This window comes from Hemiscyllium ocellatum, chromosome 17 (genome assembly GCF_020745735.1).
Source record: "Hemiscyllium ocellatum isolate sHemOce1 chromosome 17, sHemOce1.pat.X.cur, whole genome shotgun sequence".
NCBI lineage: Eukaryota > Metazoa > Chordata > Chondrichthyes > Orectolobiformes > Hemiscylliidae > Hemiscyllium > Hemiscyllium ocellatum.
In genome coordinates this window covers 55993111-56009607 of record NC_083417.1, presented here as the reverse complement: position 1 = coordinate 56009607, position 16497 = coordinate 55993111, and the positions used below count along the sequence as shown (strand labels likewise).

Below are 16497 nucleotides of genomic sequence, written 5' to 3'. Positions count from 1 at the left end.
ACTTCGGACATCTCGTTCACACTGACGAATACAGGGAAGGAATTAACTACCATCACTGTAGAAGTATCAGACAAACTAATGGAGCTAAAAGGCAGGTAAAGTCCTGGGGCCCTGATGGCCTGCATTCTAGGATCCTAAGAGAGTAGCTGTAGACAGTGAATGCATTGGGTGTAAATTTTCAAATAAGAATCAATGGATTCTGGGAAAGTACCAGAGGATTGGAAAAGTTCTCATGTGACACCCCTGTTCAAAAGGAAAGGGGACAACAAGCAGATAATTATAGATTGAATAGCCCAAAATTAATTCCAATCCTTGTCCAAAAATAAATGAAGGGACATTATAGCAGAATATTTGGAAAGTGATAATCTAGTAGAGTCTGCATGACTTCAAGAAAGGGAAGTCATGTCGGACTAATTCACCAGGGGAAACATCAACCAGAGTGGAGAGAGACCAGAAGATGTGTTGCATTTGGACTTCCAGAAGGCGTTTAACAAGATTCCTCACAAAGGGATCATCTGATAAGAGCCCACAGCATTGAAGGTAGTGTATTGGCATGAATTGAGAATTGGCTCATGAGCATGGAACAGCCAATAGGGATATGGGATTTTTTCTAGGTTTGTGACCTGGAACACAGGGCTTTTGTTAGCTCACAGGGTGAACCCAGTTTCACAGGGTTCAGTGCTAGTTCACAACCGTTTACAATCTATACTAATGACTTGGAGAGAGGAAGTGAACATACTGCAGCCAAATTTGCAGATGACACAAAAATAAATGGAAAAGTAGGTTGTGAGATGGATACAAAGTTTACAGAAGAACATTGATAGGTTAAGTGAGTGGGGAAAAGTTGTCAAATGCAGTATAATGTGGGGAAATGTGAAGTTGTTTATTTTGGAAGATAACACAAAAGAACGGTATTATTTTAAATGTAGGAAAACTGCAAGAAGTCCCACCCACCGTGATTGACAGGGCCGTCAACCACATTGGACCTTTCATCTGTGTTTCTGCCCTTGCTCCTTCCCATCACTCAGCATTGTAATCGGGTTCCCCTTGCGCCCACTTGTCATCCCACTAGCCTCCGCTTCCAAAAGGATAATTCACTATTTCAGACAACTCCAGCAGAACGCCAAACATTTTCCCCCTCACTCCCTCATCTGCATTTCACAGGGATTGTTCCCTCTGGGACACGCTAGTCCATTCCATAGCCACCAACATCAAGCTTCCCTTCCCACTGCCACCTTCCCATGTAATTGCCAAAGATGTAACACCTGCTCCTTCACCTCCTCTCTGCTCACCATCCAAGGGCCCAAATAGTCTTTCCAGGTGAAGCAACATTTCACCTGCACCTCCTCTAATTCTGTGTATTATATTCTCTGCACCCAATATGGCCCAGTCTACAATGGAGAAACCAAATGCAGGCTGAGTGACTGCTTTGAGGAACACCTCCTGTCTGCGCACAAGCAGGACCCAGACCTTCCTGCAGCTGGTCATTTTAACACAGCATCCTGCTCGCATGATCACACGTCTGTCCCCTTGGCATGCGGATTCACGGCACAAACTGGGGAACATCTCATCTTCACAATAGGCACTTTACAACCTTCTGGACTTCATATGGAATTCAACACTTTCAAATTGTGAACCCACTCCCATCTCCTCCCTTTCTGTTAGCTAATTATGTTTTCCCCTCCCCCCATTTCACTTGCTGTCGTTTTAAGTCTGGCTGGAGACTACCTTTATTCTGCCATTCTCATGTTCTGATCACTTCATCTGAACTATCAACATCTTTTCTCCATCAACACCCGCCACTACCCCTCCTAAACTATAGCATAAATGCTGTGCCCTCCACACTTCACTTCAGCACTGATAAACAGTCATCTTGACTGAAACGTTAACTTGCTCCATGGATACTGTCTGACCTACTGTGACTCCAGAACGTTGTTGTTTTTGGGTCTTGAGGGTACTTGTGCACGAAACACAGAAATCTAGCACGCTTGCAGATAATGAGGGAAGTTAATGGAATGTTGGCCCTTATTTCAAGGGGGTTGGAGTATAAAAGTAGGGAAGTCTTACTGCAACTTACAAGGCACTGGTGAGACCACACCTGGAGTACTGAGAGCAGTTTTGGTCCCTTTATTTAAGGAAAGGTGTTGTTTCATTGGAGGCAGTTCTGAGAAGGTTCACTAGGATGATTCCTGGTATGCAGTAATTTTCTAAGGAACAGAAACTAAACTGATTGAGACCCTATTCACTGGAATTTAGAACAATGAGGTGATCTCATTGAAACATATAGGATTCTTGAGGGGCTTGACAGGGTCAAGGTTAAGAGGATGGTCCCCCTCATGGGAGAGTCTAGGCCAGAGGACAGAGTCTAAAATTGGTGTCCCTTTATATGGAGACTGAGCTGAGGAGGAATTTCTTCTGAGAGTTATAGGGGTTTTTGGAATTCCTTGGCAGAGAGCACTGTGGGGGCAGAGTCCTGGTGTATAGTTAAGGCAGGGTCAGTCACAGGATCAAGGGTCGGGGAAAGGCAGGATGTTGGATCAGCCATGATTCTATTGAATGGCAGAGGTAGCTCAAAGGGCCAAATGGCCTATGTATTTTTTTTTTAAAAATATAGCCTTGTGGATTCAAAATTGTTCACAATATTCCAGCTTTGAGATGACAAGTCCCTAGTTTAAGTCTTATTGGTTTTGCTCTTCCCATCCATTTGAAATCTGACTGGTTAAACCAGGCTTGACTTGCTGATATGGGAATCCCGATGATGAAAACGCAGATGGAAATAATGTAAAAGATGAGTCTTTAAGATTTCAAGTGGCAGAGCTGTGACTGTTTCCTTGTTCTGTTATGGGATTGTCCTTGGGAAAATAAATTAGTGATTCACTTCATTGAAAAAAAAATGGTCTTTAAAATTGACACAGACATGTTCACTCATTACTGGAGAGCATCAGGTACTTGTTTGTCAACTGCGACCAGATTATTCTATTTTATAAAATACAGCCAGTGTATTTTTTCTCCCCCTTTGCTGTTGTGATTCCCATTTCAAATCTTTGATCAAGTATGTGACGCTGATGTATACCACATATGGATTTGCTGCATGCTTTGATCACTTCCATCTTATTTATATCTCTCACTATGGAGAGAAGGATCCAAATGCACAACATACGTGCAACAGGATTTATTGAACAAATATTTGATGAGATACAACTCTGGTATTTTTATTTTACCTTCAATAAATCAGTTACGTGCAAATAACCACACCCAGTCTTTTAAACTTATTGGGAAATAGCTCCAGTTAATTGCGACATATCAGTAATATCATTCCAGAACTAGATAATCCCCATTTTACCTTCAGAAACCGAATGTATATTCCAAGAGAGTGAAGGATAACCGTACCCAAACTGGTTTAAAAAACACAATCAGTGTAAAAAATTCTCAACTCAGGGAGCTATCCCAAAATGCACCACCAATGAGCTGTTTTGGAATTGGTCATGCATTTTGTAGGACAAAAAGTAGCAACTAATTTGTATGCAGCAAGTTGCTAAAAATCAATAACAGTCGGATGAAGATCCAGTCGATCTGACTGTGATGTCAGACAGGACATTCTCTAAATTGTCGTGCCATCTTTTACACTCAACAGAAGAGATATAGGGCGCCTTGACATCTCATCCAAGAGAAACAAAGTTTTTGACAGTTACTTTTTCTTCCCTTCCCCCCCCCCCCAAAAATGGGGTCCTTATCGGTCTCTCACAAACCAGTCTAATGCAAGTGTAGAGACCACCACTCCTGTATCAGGAGATTGTTCATTTCATTTCTCTTTCTCGAGTAAACCTTACTATTTTATGTCTCTCACCACAGTATATACAGTATACAGGATCCAATGCACAACATTCATACGCCAGCATTTAACGTGGTATAATTCTGGTACTTTATATGCAAACAGTAACATTAACTACATTACAAAAATATTGTACTATTTACAGGCTTTTGAACGGTTAAAAGGTAAATATTTGTATGGTAGTGTGCGCAAGTTTATTTTTCTTCAGTTCTTAATTGTTTCAGAGGGTTCCTGATGAAGGGCTTATGCCCGAAACATCGAATTTCCTGTTCCTTGGATGCTGCCTGACCTGCTGCGCTTTTCTAGCAACACATTTTCAGTTCAGAAGCTGAAGCCCAAGTGAAATGCATGACTTTCAAAATTTATCATATCTGAAAGACATTTTACAGTAAAAATATTTAAAGCCCAAATTCAAAGGCTGCAGCACCTGCACAATGCAACCATGACTAATGACCTCCATCCCAAAACTGGATGGACAGTTTTCCACAGTTCCAATCCCTGCTGTTTATAACAACATCTCTCCTGTGGGTGGGTTTAAACACAGTTACTAATCAAGGTCTGGTGATGAGCTGTTTGCCCCCTCATACAGTACAAGGTGGGCAGAAGACCAAGTAACTGAAGGGCCAGAATATAATACACTAGAGACCTACACATTCTTGGAGTAAATTAAAATTCTAGTTGCGTTCCCCCTCACCCAAATATGCCAAAGACCTGTATCAGACCCACTGTTAGGATTTTGTGAACTTTCTCACAGCTATCCAGTCAAAAATATGGATTTTAACATCAACTATTCTCTCCCACTTGGAGCACAAAATGTGAACAACAGTTTATGATGCAAATTTTACACTAACACTTTTGTTAGTTAATAATGAAGTTGAGAGTGCTCTTGCCCTGAGGTTCGAAATGACGTCTGGATTTATCAGCTCACTGACATATTAAGTATTTCATGCAATTAATTTTGTCACTGCACGAGTCGAGACAAAAACAGCCCACCTTCTTTACATGTAGTTTCCATATAGATAATCTATATACGGATTGTGCAATAGGGAAAAAAAAAACAGTATAAGCGAACAATCCAGAGGAGGAAAATTCCCCTCTTGGCAGGTTGCAACATTGAACTAAATTGTACATTGTCAATTAACACCAGAAAAACAAGCAGGAGTGTATTTGTATTGCTGCACCATTACTACTATCATAGGATTGCAGTGGGGAGAGGAACTAGTTACCATGCTCTTGATTTGCCTGACGATCTTAGTCCTATACTCGTGAGATCCTTAATGCCAATGAAATAGAAAATGGGTACTTCCAAGAATAACTGGGAATGGCAATAAACGGTAGTAATATCCACATCCCAAGAGTCAATGAAAGCACTTGAGCTGCAATACTCATTAAATTTATGTTGTGGTCTTCTAAACTGTCTTCCGTTAAAAGCAGACATGTTGAGCTACCCAAGTGGGAATTGTAGGCATCTGGTCTGAATTTGAATAGCAGATATTGGAAGTTCCCATGAGTATTTTGATGGGTATTCCATGTATTATGATAATGGATGCATCACAGACAGTAAGTTTAACAGCAAGTTTATTTTTGTGATTGTTTACCTCTTTCTCTGGTCTATCCTCCAACTCCTGACTCTTTCACATTTCTGATGTGCATTGCTCTAATATTGACACCGTGCCTTCAGCTGATTGAATTTCCTAAACTGTTCCTTATTTCTTGGAAACCCTACACAGGGAGCAGGCCATTTGGCCCATCAAGTCCACACCAACCCTCTGAAGAACATCCCACCCAGACCCACCACCCCACCCTATCCCTGTAACCCTACATTTCCCATGGCTAACCCACTTAGCCTGCACATCCCTGGGCACTATGGGTAATTTAGCATGGCCAATCCACCTAAACTGCACATCTTTGGACTGTGGGAGAAAACCCACAGGGTGCATTGCAAACTCCACACAGACAGACAGTCACCCAAAGGGTGGAATTGAACCCAGGTCCTTGGCACTGTGAGGCAGCAGTGCTAACCACTGAGCCATCCTCCTTTAAGCCTACCTCAAAAATTGAGGTTTAGATTACCGTTCCAATTTCTCAACAAGGCTTGGTGTCAAATTTTATTTGAAAACTGCCCTGTGAAGTACCTCAGGATGGTTTCAAATAGATGTTAAGCAGTTGTTCATATCAATGATGTAACAACAGCATCTAAAGACTTGACAAAATGGTGTCAGGAAGTACAGTAGTTTATGTCAGGACTATGGTGGCCCCAACAATGGCGGACAGCTACTTTGCTCTGTTGGAATGTGCCCTTGGGTTGCCACCTCATTGTTATTGACATGATTGACTCCTGCAGGTGTACAATATTCTCCAATTTCCTCCACACAACATGGGACTCTTGGCAGAATGCACACTCCTTCATTTGTAAGTGCCTGCGATAATGAAGTGAGGATTAAACAAAGATGTGTTGGTGGTGTTGAACTGAATCAGTTCATACTTTCATAAGCCATTTGCTTTTGTGTCAATGTTTAAAATCACAGGGGAACTAATGTGATTCCTTTATATCCATAAGGGAGATCGAACAAGTCTGAGGAACTTACAAAAGCTTAGGACGAATACACAGATTGTGGTAGGTACCTGGAACACGCTGCCAGGGGAGATGGTAGAAGCGAACACGATAGCAACATCAACAAGACATGAACAGGCAGGGAACAGAGGAATATGGACCACGTGTAAGCAGATAGTGTTAGTTTAGCTTGGCACAGACATGGTGGGCTGAAGGGCCTCTTCCTGTGCTTACTTTGTGTTTTATGATGACAAATTAGGGAAGATCAAGTGTCCCCATTACCTCTGACCTTAAGAGTTTCTGATGTTCCAGCGATACATTAAGCAGTGAATTATTGTGAGACAAAAAGAGAATGTCATTCAATACTCCTTTACAATGAAGCTGGCTCAGGGCATTGGAGTTAGAGCACTTGCTCAGCCACAATTTAGAATAAAACTCATTATGCCAGATACACGGATGCCAATTCCCCTGAGCCCACACATCTAATATCTCTTCGAAGAGATGTGCCAAAGCACATTGTGAGGGAACAGAGCTTGTTGCAAGCTTCAGCCTGTCCAACAGGTTGCAGATGTCTTTTTAAAATTTTAATCATCTGTCAAGGAGGATCAATTTTCACAGATACATATAGAGGAATAGGAAAGATAGTGCTGGGAATACAGACCAATGAACACGATATCAGTGATACAGAGAATAATGGACTCCTTCAAAACTGTAATAGGGAAACCAAAATCTAGAAACTGAAAATAGAAAATGGACATTATGGATTGTGAAAAGGAAGCCCATATTTCACTTGGTTTATTGAAAGCTTTGAAGTTATACCACTCAAAAGGAAATACAGTAGATGCAATATATTCAAGCGTCCAAAGACATCTGCTAAGATACATTAGTCATGAGTCTGCTGTGCAGTAAGGATAAGTGGAGTGAGGGGACATGCAGGATAATTGATTGCTAGCTAGTTATAAAAATAGACAAGAGATGTCCAGAGTAGTTATCTGGATTGAGAATCAATGGAAAGTGATGTTCCACAAGGACTGGTTGTGAGATGATTTTTCCTCACCATTTACAAATGCAACTGAAACTCAGGAATTGAAAGTACAATTCCCGGCTTAGTGACTGACAAAGTATAGGTGTGGTTAAGATAGGGAAGGATGACTGAAACAACTCCAGGAAAGCATTCATAAAATTTGTAGAATGACTGAATTTAAAAAAGGTAAGGAATTAGTAGCAAGAATAACGACACAACACACTCTTAGGAAAGTACATGTCTAAATGGCAGGAACACTGGGATTGGGAGTGGCAAAATGGCAGAAGGGTGGGCCTTTACTAATACATCACTAAAAGCAGCACAACAGATTAGCAAGGGCAGAAAATGCAAATAACCCAGAGTTATTTCTAGAGGAAAAAAAAGAGACATTATGCTAAAACCTGTACAGATCCTCAGTGAGGCCATATTTGGGCATTTTGTGAATCATTCTGCTCTCTGGATTATAAAAAAAAAGGTCTAAAAGGCATATGTGTATAAGTGAAGGTGCAAAAAACTGATGTATGAGCATGATATCAGAACTTGGAAGTTATTAAATAGGGATTTTTTTTAGGGTCACTGATATTTCAAAAAGAACAATCAGCTGTACTTGACCAAACAAAGCATTATTTAAATGTAGACAGGTGAAATAAAACTAGGAAGTGAGGTAAATAGTGATAAAAATAATAAAAGACTTGGAAAATATAGAATGGTTAAATGACCAGACACATGGCAGATCCAGTTTAACACAGACATGTAGTGTTTTTTTGTAAGGAAAATGAAGAGCTTCAATGTATAAACAAAAAGAGTGTAATTTTAAAAGGTCTGCAGAACCAAGGATCTGGGCAGATTGAAATGGCCGTTTTTAAGCTTTCAGAACAAACAAGCCCTAACTTTCGAATTGAAAATATAGGTTACTGAAGCAAGGAGGTTACGCCAAACTGTAAGCACCTTAACTCGGGGTATGACAAGGTTTGCACATACAAAAGAAAGTCAAAGCCTTGGAGAGGGTGCAGGGATCATCATGTACAAGAACGGTACCAGAGATTTGGCACTTTAGTTGAACAACAAGACTACAGAAGGGGAGGTTCTCCTTCACACAGACAATTAAGTGGAGACTTTATAAAGGCACTAAAAATCAACTGTTTGTAGAGAGTAAACAAGCTGTATGCAGTGGTGTAAGGGTCAATAAGTAGAGGATACAGATTGATGTCAATTAGCAAAAGAACCAGAACACTAAAGGCATTTCATTTTTAATCTAGTACATTTGACGATTTGGAATGTTCTACCTGAAAAGGTCGATGGAAATACATTCAACAAAAAAAAGGTGAATTCAATAAATACTGGGGGGGGGGGGTGTAGAATTTGCAGGGATAAGAAAAGGAACGTAGGCCTAATTTGATAACGTTTTCAGTCAAAAAGAATTTACAGTGGAACCTCAATTATCTGAACATCCAAGAGCTCAAGGCCTCGCAAAAACAGCACCAGACAACCCAGCATTCTGTGATCAGTTAACTGGCATTATGACACAAGTTGCCAGATAACCAGGAGGTGAGTCACCAGATAACTGGCACTCATGGATTACCGCTTGTTTCTGGCCATCCAAACTCCTCACCCATCTCACTCAGACAATCGAGACTCCACTGCAAATGGATTTAAGCGGTTATAACCATTGAACACAACTTTCTCCAGAGAAAAAGCTAAGGTGTGAGGTTGGATTAAAATATCACTACTGCTGGGCTGGGGTGCAGAGCTCAGCAAGGCAGATCTACTCTGATCGCCGCCAACTTGTATCCCCTAATAACTCTTTCAAAGAGCTAACATGATTTCAAATGGGCCAAATAGTCACTTTCTGTCCCCAATTCTATCAACTTGTCTAAAATAAGAATTGGAGTTAACAAGTGATGTGATAGGGTAAATACAAAGTAAAAAGCGATCAATACTAAGAGAGAGAATTTACAAATTCTCACAACAAATGTAAGGCCATTTCAGGGGTACAATCAGTTTGCATCTTTTTCACATTAAGTAGAAATTTGGAATTCTGCACCGCCCCGCCCCGCCTCACTTAAAGTGGTTGTGGATCCTTGGTTAACTGAGAGTTTTAAAACAGAAGTGGTAAGGGATATTAACTAAATGTTGGTCTGCACCATGATTCCAATCATCTGTCTGAACAGCAAGAGAGGTTTGAGAAACTTGATGGCCTAAACTAACCTAAGGCTTTCACATAACCCTAGTGAAGAACATCATTCTGTTTCCAGATTGTTCACTTAGAAGTCAATTTTGGGAGATTCTTTTATTTTCTGATCTGGTATTAAACTTCTTTTACAGTGTTAATTTTTAATCCATTTTTAATCAGCTGACCTGATTTTATTGTTAGTTATACAATGACTAGAACTGCACTTAAACCACGCACATCGATACATCAGTAAACATGCACCACATCAAACCTCAAGAGAACTCAGGACCTGTCTGCATGATGACTAAAAGAGTAAATATCCGGAGGAGGCTGGTTCAGAAAATAAACTTACAGTTTTGTCAGAGTCAGCCGATGAAAAATAAAAATGTCAATAAGTTATAGATCAGCATTATCAGTTAACTAAGGTGTGTTATACATTCTCCTGGTCACATTCCATTCTAGCATGGACTTTGAAACCCATTTGCTTTACAGGATGAATGATCTGGAAGGCAACAAACATAGGTAACACAGTGACAGCATCACAAGGCTAACTAAAGCCCCTGCTAAATAGTACTGTGCATACAAGGACAATTGCTTCATTTGCAAAGAATGTATCTTTTTCTCCCTCTAACCAGCATCAATTTTTAACCCTATTTTCCAACCCTATGTGTTTATAGAGGATCTATTAGACTAGATTCGATTCGATTCCCTACAGTGTGGAAACAGGCCCTTTGGCCCAATAACTCCACACTGACCCTCCGAAGAGCAACCTGCCCAGACCCATTCCCCTACATTTATCCCTGAGTAATGCATCTAACACTACAGGCAATTTAGCATGGCCAAATCACCTAACCTGCACACCTTTGTGACTGTGGGAGGAAACCGGAGCACCCAGAGGAAACCCACACAGACACGGGGAGAATGTGCAATCTCCACACAGACAGTTGCCCGAGGCCGAAATCAAACCTGGGACCCCGATGCTGTGAGGCAGCAGTGCTAACCACTGCGCCACCGTGCTGCCCCAATCTATTTTGTTACTTGAGGAAAACATCATTTATTAACTACCCACTGACACACGAGCAAAGTTTTGAAGTCATAAGTACAGCACAGACAGAAACAAGCTCTCAGCTCAGCAGGATGACGAGTGTGCGCGTTCCTGGTGAGCCCCCTATTATGCCATTTCACCAAAACCCATTAAGCTATTACTTTCCTCTAATATTTAAAACAAATACTATGTGTGATATGGCTGTCATTGGCAGCATTTGCTACCCATTCCTAACTGCTCATTGAACAGAGTGTCTACTAGACCACTTCAGAGGACAGTTAAGAGTATAACGTGTTGTACAGCGTATACTTTCCTCCAGTTTGAAACAAAAAGAAAACTCCTCCCTATTAGCCAAATTTCATACACACTACCATTACCCCTTTTCTCAATTTTATTATTAAATCTATAATCTGATACCTTATCAAACTTCTCTTGGAAAGTTTATACACTTGACATTCACCTGGTGTTAAGGTAAGGAGACTAAACTTGTAAAACCACACCTGGAATATATTGTACCAGCATCCCGAATAGTTGTAGGAAGATTTCTCTGCTTTTACAGCTCATTCCTCACACCGGAAGCCATCAATCTATTTGCCTTCCTAACTACCAGTTCCAGAACACCCAGATCCCCCTGTAATGCAGCATTCTACCGTCTTTCTCCATTTTCTAAACATCCTGTCCCCAAATTGACAATCTTGTTTTCTCACATTATATTCCATCTGCCAAACATTTGCTCACTTAACCTGTGTAACGCGACTTGGTATTCTCCTCAGCTGGCATTTCTACCTTTGTGCTGAAAGGTCTCTTTGTTCACATACGTAGTTTGACTAGTTTAATTTGATTCCTGAAGAAGGGCGCATGCCCGAAACGTCGATTCTCCTGTTCCTTGGAGGCTGCCTGACCTGCTGCGCTTTTCCAGCAACACATTTTCAGCTCTGATCTCCAGCATCTGCAGTCCTCACTTTCTCCTAGTTTAATTTGATTACCAATTTTATATTAGGATTTCTACTAATGATTTAAGACATCCTTAGGCTCAAAATTTACATCTGGATATCTCATAATCACTCAAAGACAACATCTGTAGCAACAATGCCTTGCTATAGGAAAGATATCATTAAACTGGAGAGAGCAGACAAATTTTACCAGGATATTGCCAGAAATGGAGGGTTTGAGTTAGAAGTTGAAAATGTGTTGCTGGTTAAAGCACAGCAGGTTAGGCAGCATCCAAGGAACAGGAAATTCAACGTTTCGGGCCAGAGCCCTTCATCAGGAATGAGGAGAGTGTGCCAGGCAGGCTAAGATAAAAGGTAGGGAGGAGGGACTTGGGGGCAGGCACTCTCCTCATTCCTGATGAAGGGCTCTGGCCCGAAATGTCGAATTTCCTGTTCCTTGGATGCTGCCTAACCTGCTGTGCTTTAACCAGCAACACATTTTCAACTGTGATCTCCAGCATCTGCAGACCTCACTTTTTACTCGAAGGTTTGAGTTAGAAGGCTGGGACATTTTCCATTGAAGTGTAGGTTGAGGGGGTGAATTTAGAGTTTATTAAACCATGAGGGGCACAGATAAGATGAAAATGAAATGGTCTTTTCCTTGGGGTGGGGGAGTTCAAAACTAGCAGACATATCTTTAAGGTGAGAAGGGAAAGATTCAAAAGGAATCCGAGGGGCATGTTTGTTTTAAAAGACATGGAGCAGTTCGTACATGAAATGAACTGCCAGAGGAAGTGGGAGATGCAGGTACAGTTACAATGTTTAAAAGGCATTTGGACAGGTACAAGAATAGGAAATGTTTGGAAGGATATGGGCCAAATACAAGCAAATGGGACTAGTTTAGATTGGCAACATGCACGATGTGGATTGGTTGAACTGAAGGGTCTGTTTCCGTGCTGTATAACTCTATGCCTCTATCGCTCTGCAGATTTTCAGTGTGATTATCAGCATTTTCACTTTCTTGAAACACCAAATATTTCAAAATTGAACCTTTTTGTTCTTAAGCCAATAGACATTTCTTGATAATCATAATCCCTTGTTCTACTTTCAAATCTTTAAGAATTGTTTTAATTTTGCTGTTCTCATAAGAACATTCAGTCGGTCAGATAGTTCACTTAAGCATGACAGTCAGTAGCACACAAAGTAGCTTTTTCTCCCCCACTGCCGCACCCATACCATTTACATGCCTCTGATGAACTTCCAAGACCATGTTTTACATCTGACCATAAAACTCAGTCACAGATGAATTCTTCCTCATAGTGTCTTAGTCTTTCTTGCAGTACTGAATCCTCTTGCTTTGTCATACTCGGACAAGATTTTACCTGCTTGCTCCACTTCATCTTTCCTTCTAAACACTACTGCCTGTTTGTCATCTTTTTGCACAAGCCTCGTCTGCCCTGGCTCTACGTGCTGTCTGTTGCTTTCCTTTACCAAGTAATAACGTATAGTGAAAACAAATTGCTGGAGAAACTCAGCAGGTCTGGCAACATCTGTGGAAAGAGAAACAGTCTGGAGTCTGACATGACTCTCCTTTGGAAATGCTGTGAAGTCAGGTTGGATTTGAAACATTAACTCTGCTTCTCTCCACAGATCCTACCAGACTGGAGTTTTTCCAGCATTTTTGACGTTTAGTTTTCAATTTGCAGCATCCAGAGTATGCTATGTTTAATGATATGAAGAGGCACAGAACTTAAATTTATTGGAAAACAAAAAGGGAGAATAAAAACAAATTAAACACAGAAGAAAGTCAACCATTTTATGTAAACTTGTCACATTTTTTCTTGGAATACATGCTTAAGGTTGAGTAAGGCATATCTGAATTTTGCTTTCAGTAAATGTCAGAACAAGCTGAACCATCGACTCCCTATCTGAGATTTCCCAATCCCCCCCATGTCAATGACAAGATGCCAACTCCTGTGCTAAATTTTAGAATTAGGACTATTTATAGAGTCAGATATACAGCAAGGAAACAGACCCTTTGGTCCAACCCATCCATGCTGACCAGTTATCCCAACCCAATCTAGTCCCACCTGCCAACACCTGGCCCATATCCCTCCAAATTCTTCCTATTTATGTACCCACACAAATGCCTTTTAAATGTTGCAATTGTACCAGCCTCCACCACTTCCTCCGGCAGCTCATTCCATGCACGTACCACCCTGTGTGTTAAAAAGTTGCCCCTTAGTCTCTTTTATATCTTTCTTTTTTAAAGTTTCCTTGTTTCTGCTGTAAAAAACAGATGCAAAAAAGTTTTCACTTAATTTATATTCCATTATCCCAACAGGCTGCATTTATCTGCATGCAAGATGTAGGCATATCTAAGTTTGTTCTCTCTCTAGAGGCGTCATGTTATTTATCTGCCCGAATCCCAACTTTGTCAGCAAAACTGGCTCAAAGGCTGTAACAGGGTTTGGTGTATGCTGGCAATATGGATGAAAGTGGGATGCTTCCTGCCCAGTTTTTGTTTGCATTCTTCGATCAACTTTGTGTTTTAAAAACTCCAATGGAAGTCAACAGCCCCAGTACCATCAAGTCAAACACCACCCTATCTATGAATAGGTCCTTTTGTCAGCACAACCTGACAGGCAGGAGCAGCTTCCCCAATACTGACGCTGGTTTCTCCTATGCTACTGAAGCACTGCAGAATGTTTTTCTTAGCCATTCAATGTTGATGTCATGTCCATGGACTTTAATAAGGCATTTGATAAGGTTCGAGTAAAAAGTGAGGTCTGCAGATGCTGGAGATCAGAGCTGAAAATGTGTTGCTGGTTAAAGCGCAGCAGGTCAGGCAGCATCCAAGGAACAGGAAATTCGACATTTTGGGCATTTGATAAGGTTCCCCATTGTAGACTAATGGAGAAAGTGAAGTCACATGGTCTGCAAGGTGTTCTAGCTCGGTGGATAAAGAACTGGTTGAGCAACAGGAGATAGAGAGTAGTAGTTGAAGGGAGTTTCTCGAAATGGAGAAAGGTGACCAGTGGTGTTCCGCAGGGGTCAGTGCTGGGGCCACTGTTGTTTGTAATATACATAAAAATGATCTAGAAAAGGACATTGTTGGTACGATCAGCAAGTTTGCAGATGACACAAAGATTGGTGGAGTAGCAGAAAGCATAAGGGACTATTGGAGAATATAGATAGACTGGACAGTTGGGCGGAAAATGGCAGATGGCTTTCAATCCAGACAAATGTGAGGTGATGCATTTAGGTAAGTCTCATTCTAGAGCAAATTATATCATCAATGGAAGAGTCTTGGGAAAAGTTGATGGGCAGAGAGACCCGGGAATACATGTCTCTCATTGTACCCTGAAGGTTGCTGCACAGGTGGATAAAGTGGTCAAGAAGGCATTTAGTATGATTGCCTTCATTGGATGGGGTATTGAGTATAAGAGCTGGCAAGTCATGTTAAAATTGTACAAGACATTGGTTCGGCCGCATTTAGAATACGGTGTACAGTTCTGGGCGCCACATTACCAAAAAGATGTGGACGCTTTGGAGAGGGTGCAGAGAAGGTTTACAAGGATGTTGCCTGGTATGGAAGGTGCTAGCTGTGAAGAGAGGTTGAGTAGGTTAGGTTTATTTTCATTAGAAAAAAGGAGATTGAGGAGGGACCTGATTGAGGTTTACAAAATCATGAAGGGCATAGACAGGGTGGATAGAGACAAGCTTTTTCCCAGGGTGGGGATTCAATAACAAGAGGTTATGCTTTCAAGGTGAGGTGGAAAGTTTAAGGGGGATACACGTGGTAAGTACTTCACACAGAGGGTGGTGGGGTTTGGAATGCGTTGTCAGCAGAGGTGGTAGAGGCAGGCACGGTAGATTCCTTTAAGATGTGCCTGGACAGATGCAGGAGTAGGTGGGGAGCAGAGGGATACAGGTGTTTAGGAATTGACCGACAAGTTTAGACAGTGGATTTGGATCGGCTCAGGTTTGGACGGCCGAAGGGCCTGTTCCTGGGCTGTAAATTTTCTTTGTTCTATTTCTGGCAACCCCTCACAAATCCCTTATCTCTTACCACTAGTCCTTAAAGCTCCCCACAACGACTCCTGGAATCTGACAATGGAAACATACATGATCATCACTGGCTGTTTGTAGGTAGTTTCTCGACAGCAGCTCTCAAAAGCCTCCCACAATACCAATGCTGGAGTGTCTCCTCCAGCTCGGTATTGGAAAGACTTGTCCATGCTCAGAAATGGACGTGAGTGGCTAGTTTCCAACAATAGTGTCAATTATTGAGGCGTTTTCCTTAAACGGTGCAGTTCATATCGATTTACTCCTGCAATTACAGTTAGCTGTTAATGTAGTCTTTCACATCGTCCCAACAGGTGAGAATCGGGTTTAACCCTTTATTCCAATTGCAGCACTTTCTGATTATGGATTAACCCTTAAATATTCAAGTTAGCAGGAGCATGTTTCCTATTGTTTAAAACAAAAATACCTTGTTTTGAAGTTAGTGTCTGAGGCAGCCCAGGTGCACCGACACTGAAGTTGCATTATTACACGAAACTCACTGAAGCTTTTCAATATGCAAATTATCCCGCAGCAACAAACACACAGAATCAAACCTTGTTAACAGCTGAAGTTAAAGTTTTAGTTTAACACGTTAACCGAACGTTTCGAACGAACCATGAAATGAATTAACTTACTAATTCGACTAGCATCAATATTCCAATGGAGGATTTGAGGAAATGAATGTCCACAGCGACTGGGGCGAATCTGGAGCTCACCCCACTGCTGCTTGTACTGGTCTGAGTGTTAATTTTATCTGGAAAGTCAGCCATAATGAGACAGGAACAGTCAAAGGGGCACTTCAAAACAAAGTCAGCTAAACTTCATCCTCTCACACCTAAACCAGACTGAATACTGAGCCGACCAGGAAC

General features: G+C 41.3%; 1 protein-coding gene across 2 annotated transcripts in view; it reads right to left on the bottom strand.

Moving 5' to 3' along the window:
* pllp (plasmolipin) overlaps positions 1-16497 on the bottom strand; it is a 41996-nt gene extending 25499 nt beyond the window's left edge. For both annotated transcript variants that reach the window (XR_009645583.1, XM_060837769.1), the window contains exon 1: positions 16264-16497. Coding sequence is in view for 1 of the 2 variants with exons in the window: in XM_060837769.1 (XP_060693752.1) it covers positions 16264-16398 (135 nt within the window). In the remaining variant the exon portion in view is untranslated. The remainder of the gene's footprint in view (positions 1-16263) is intronic.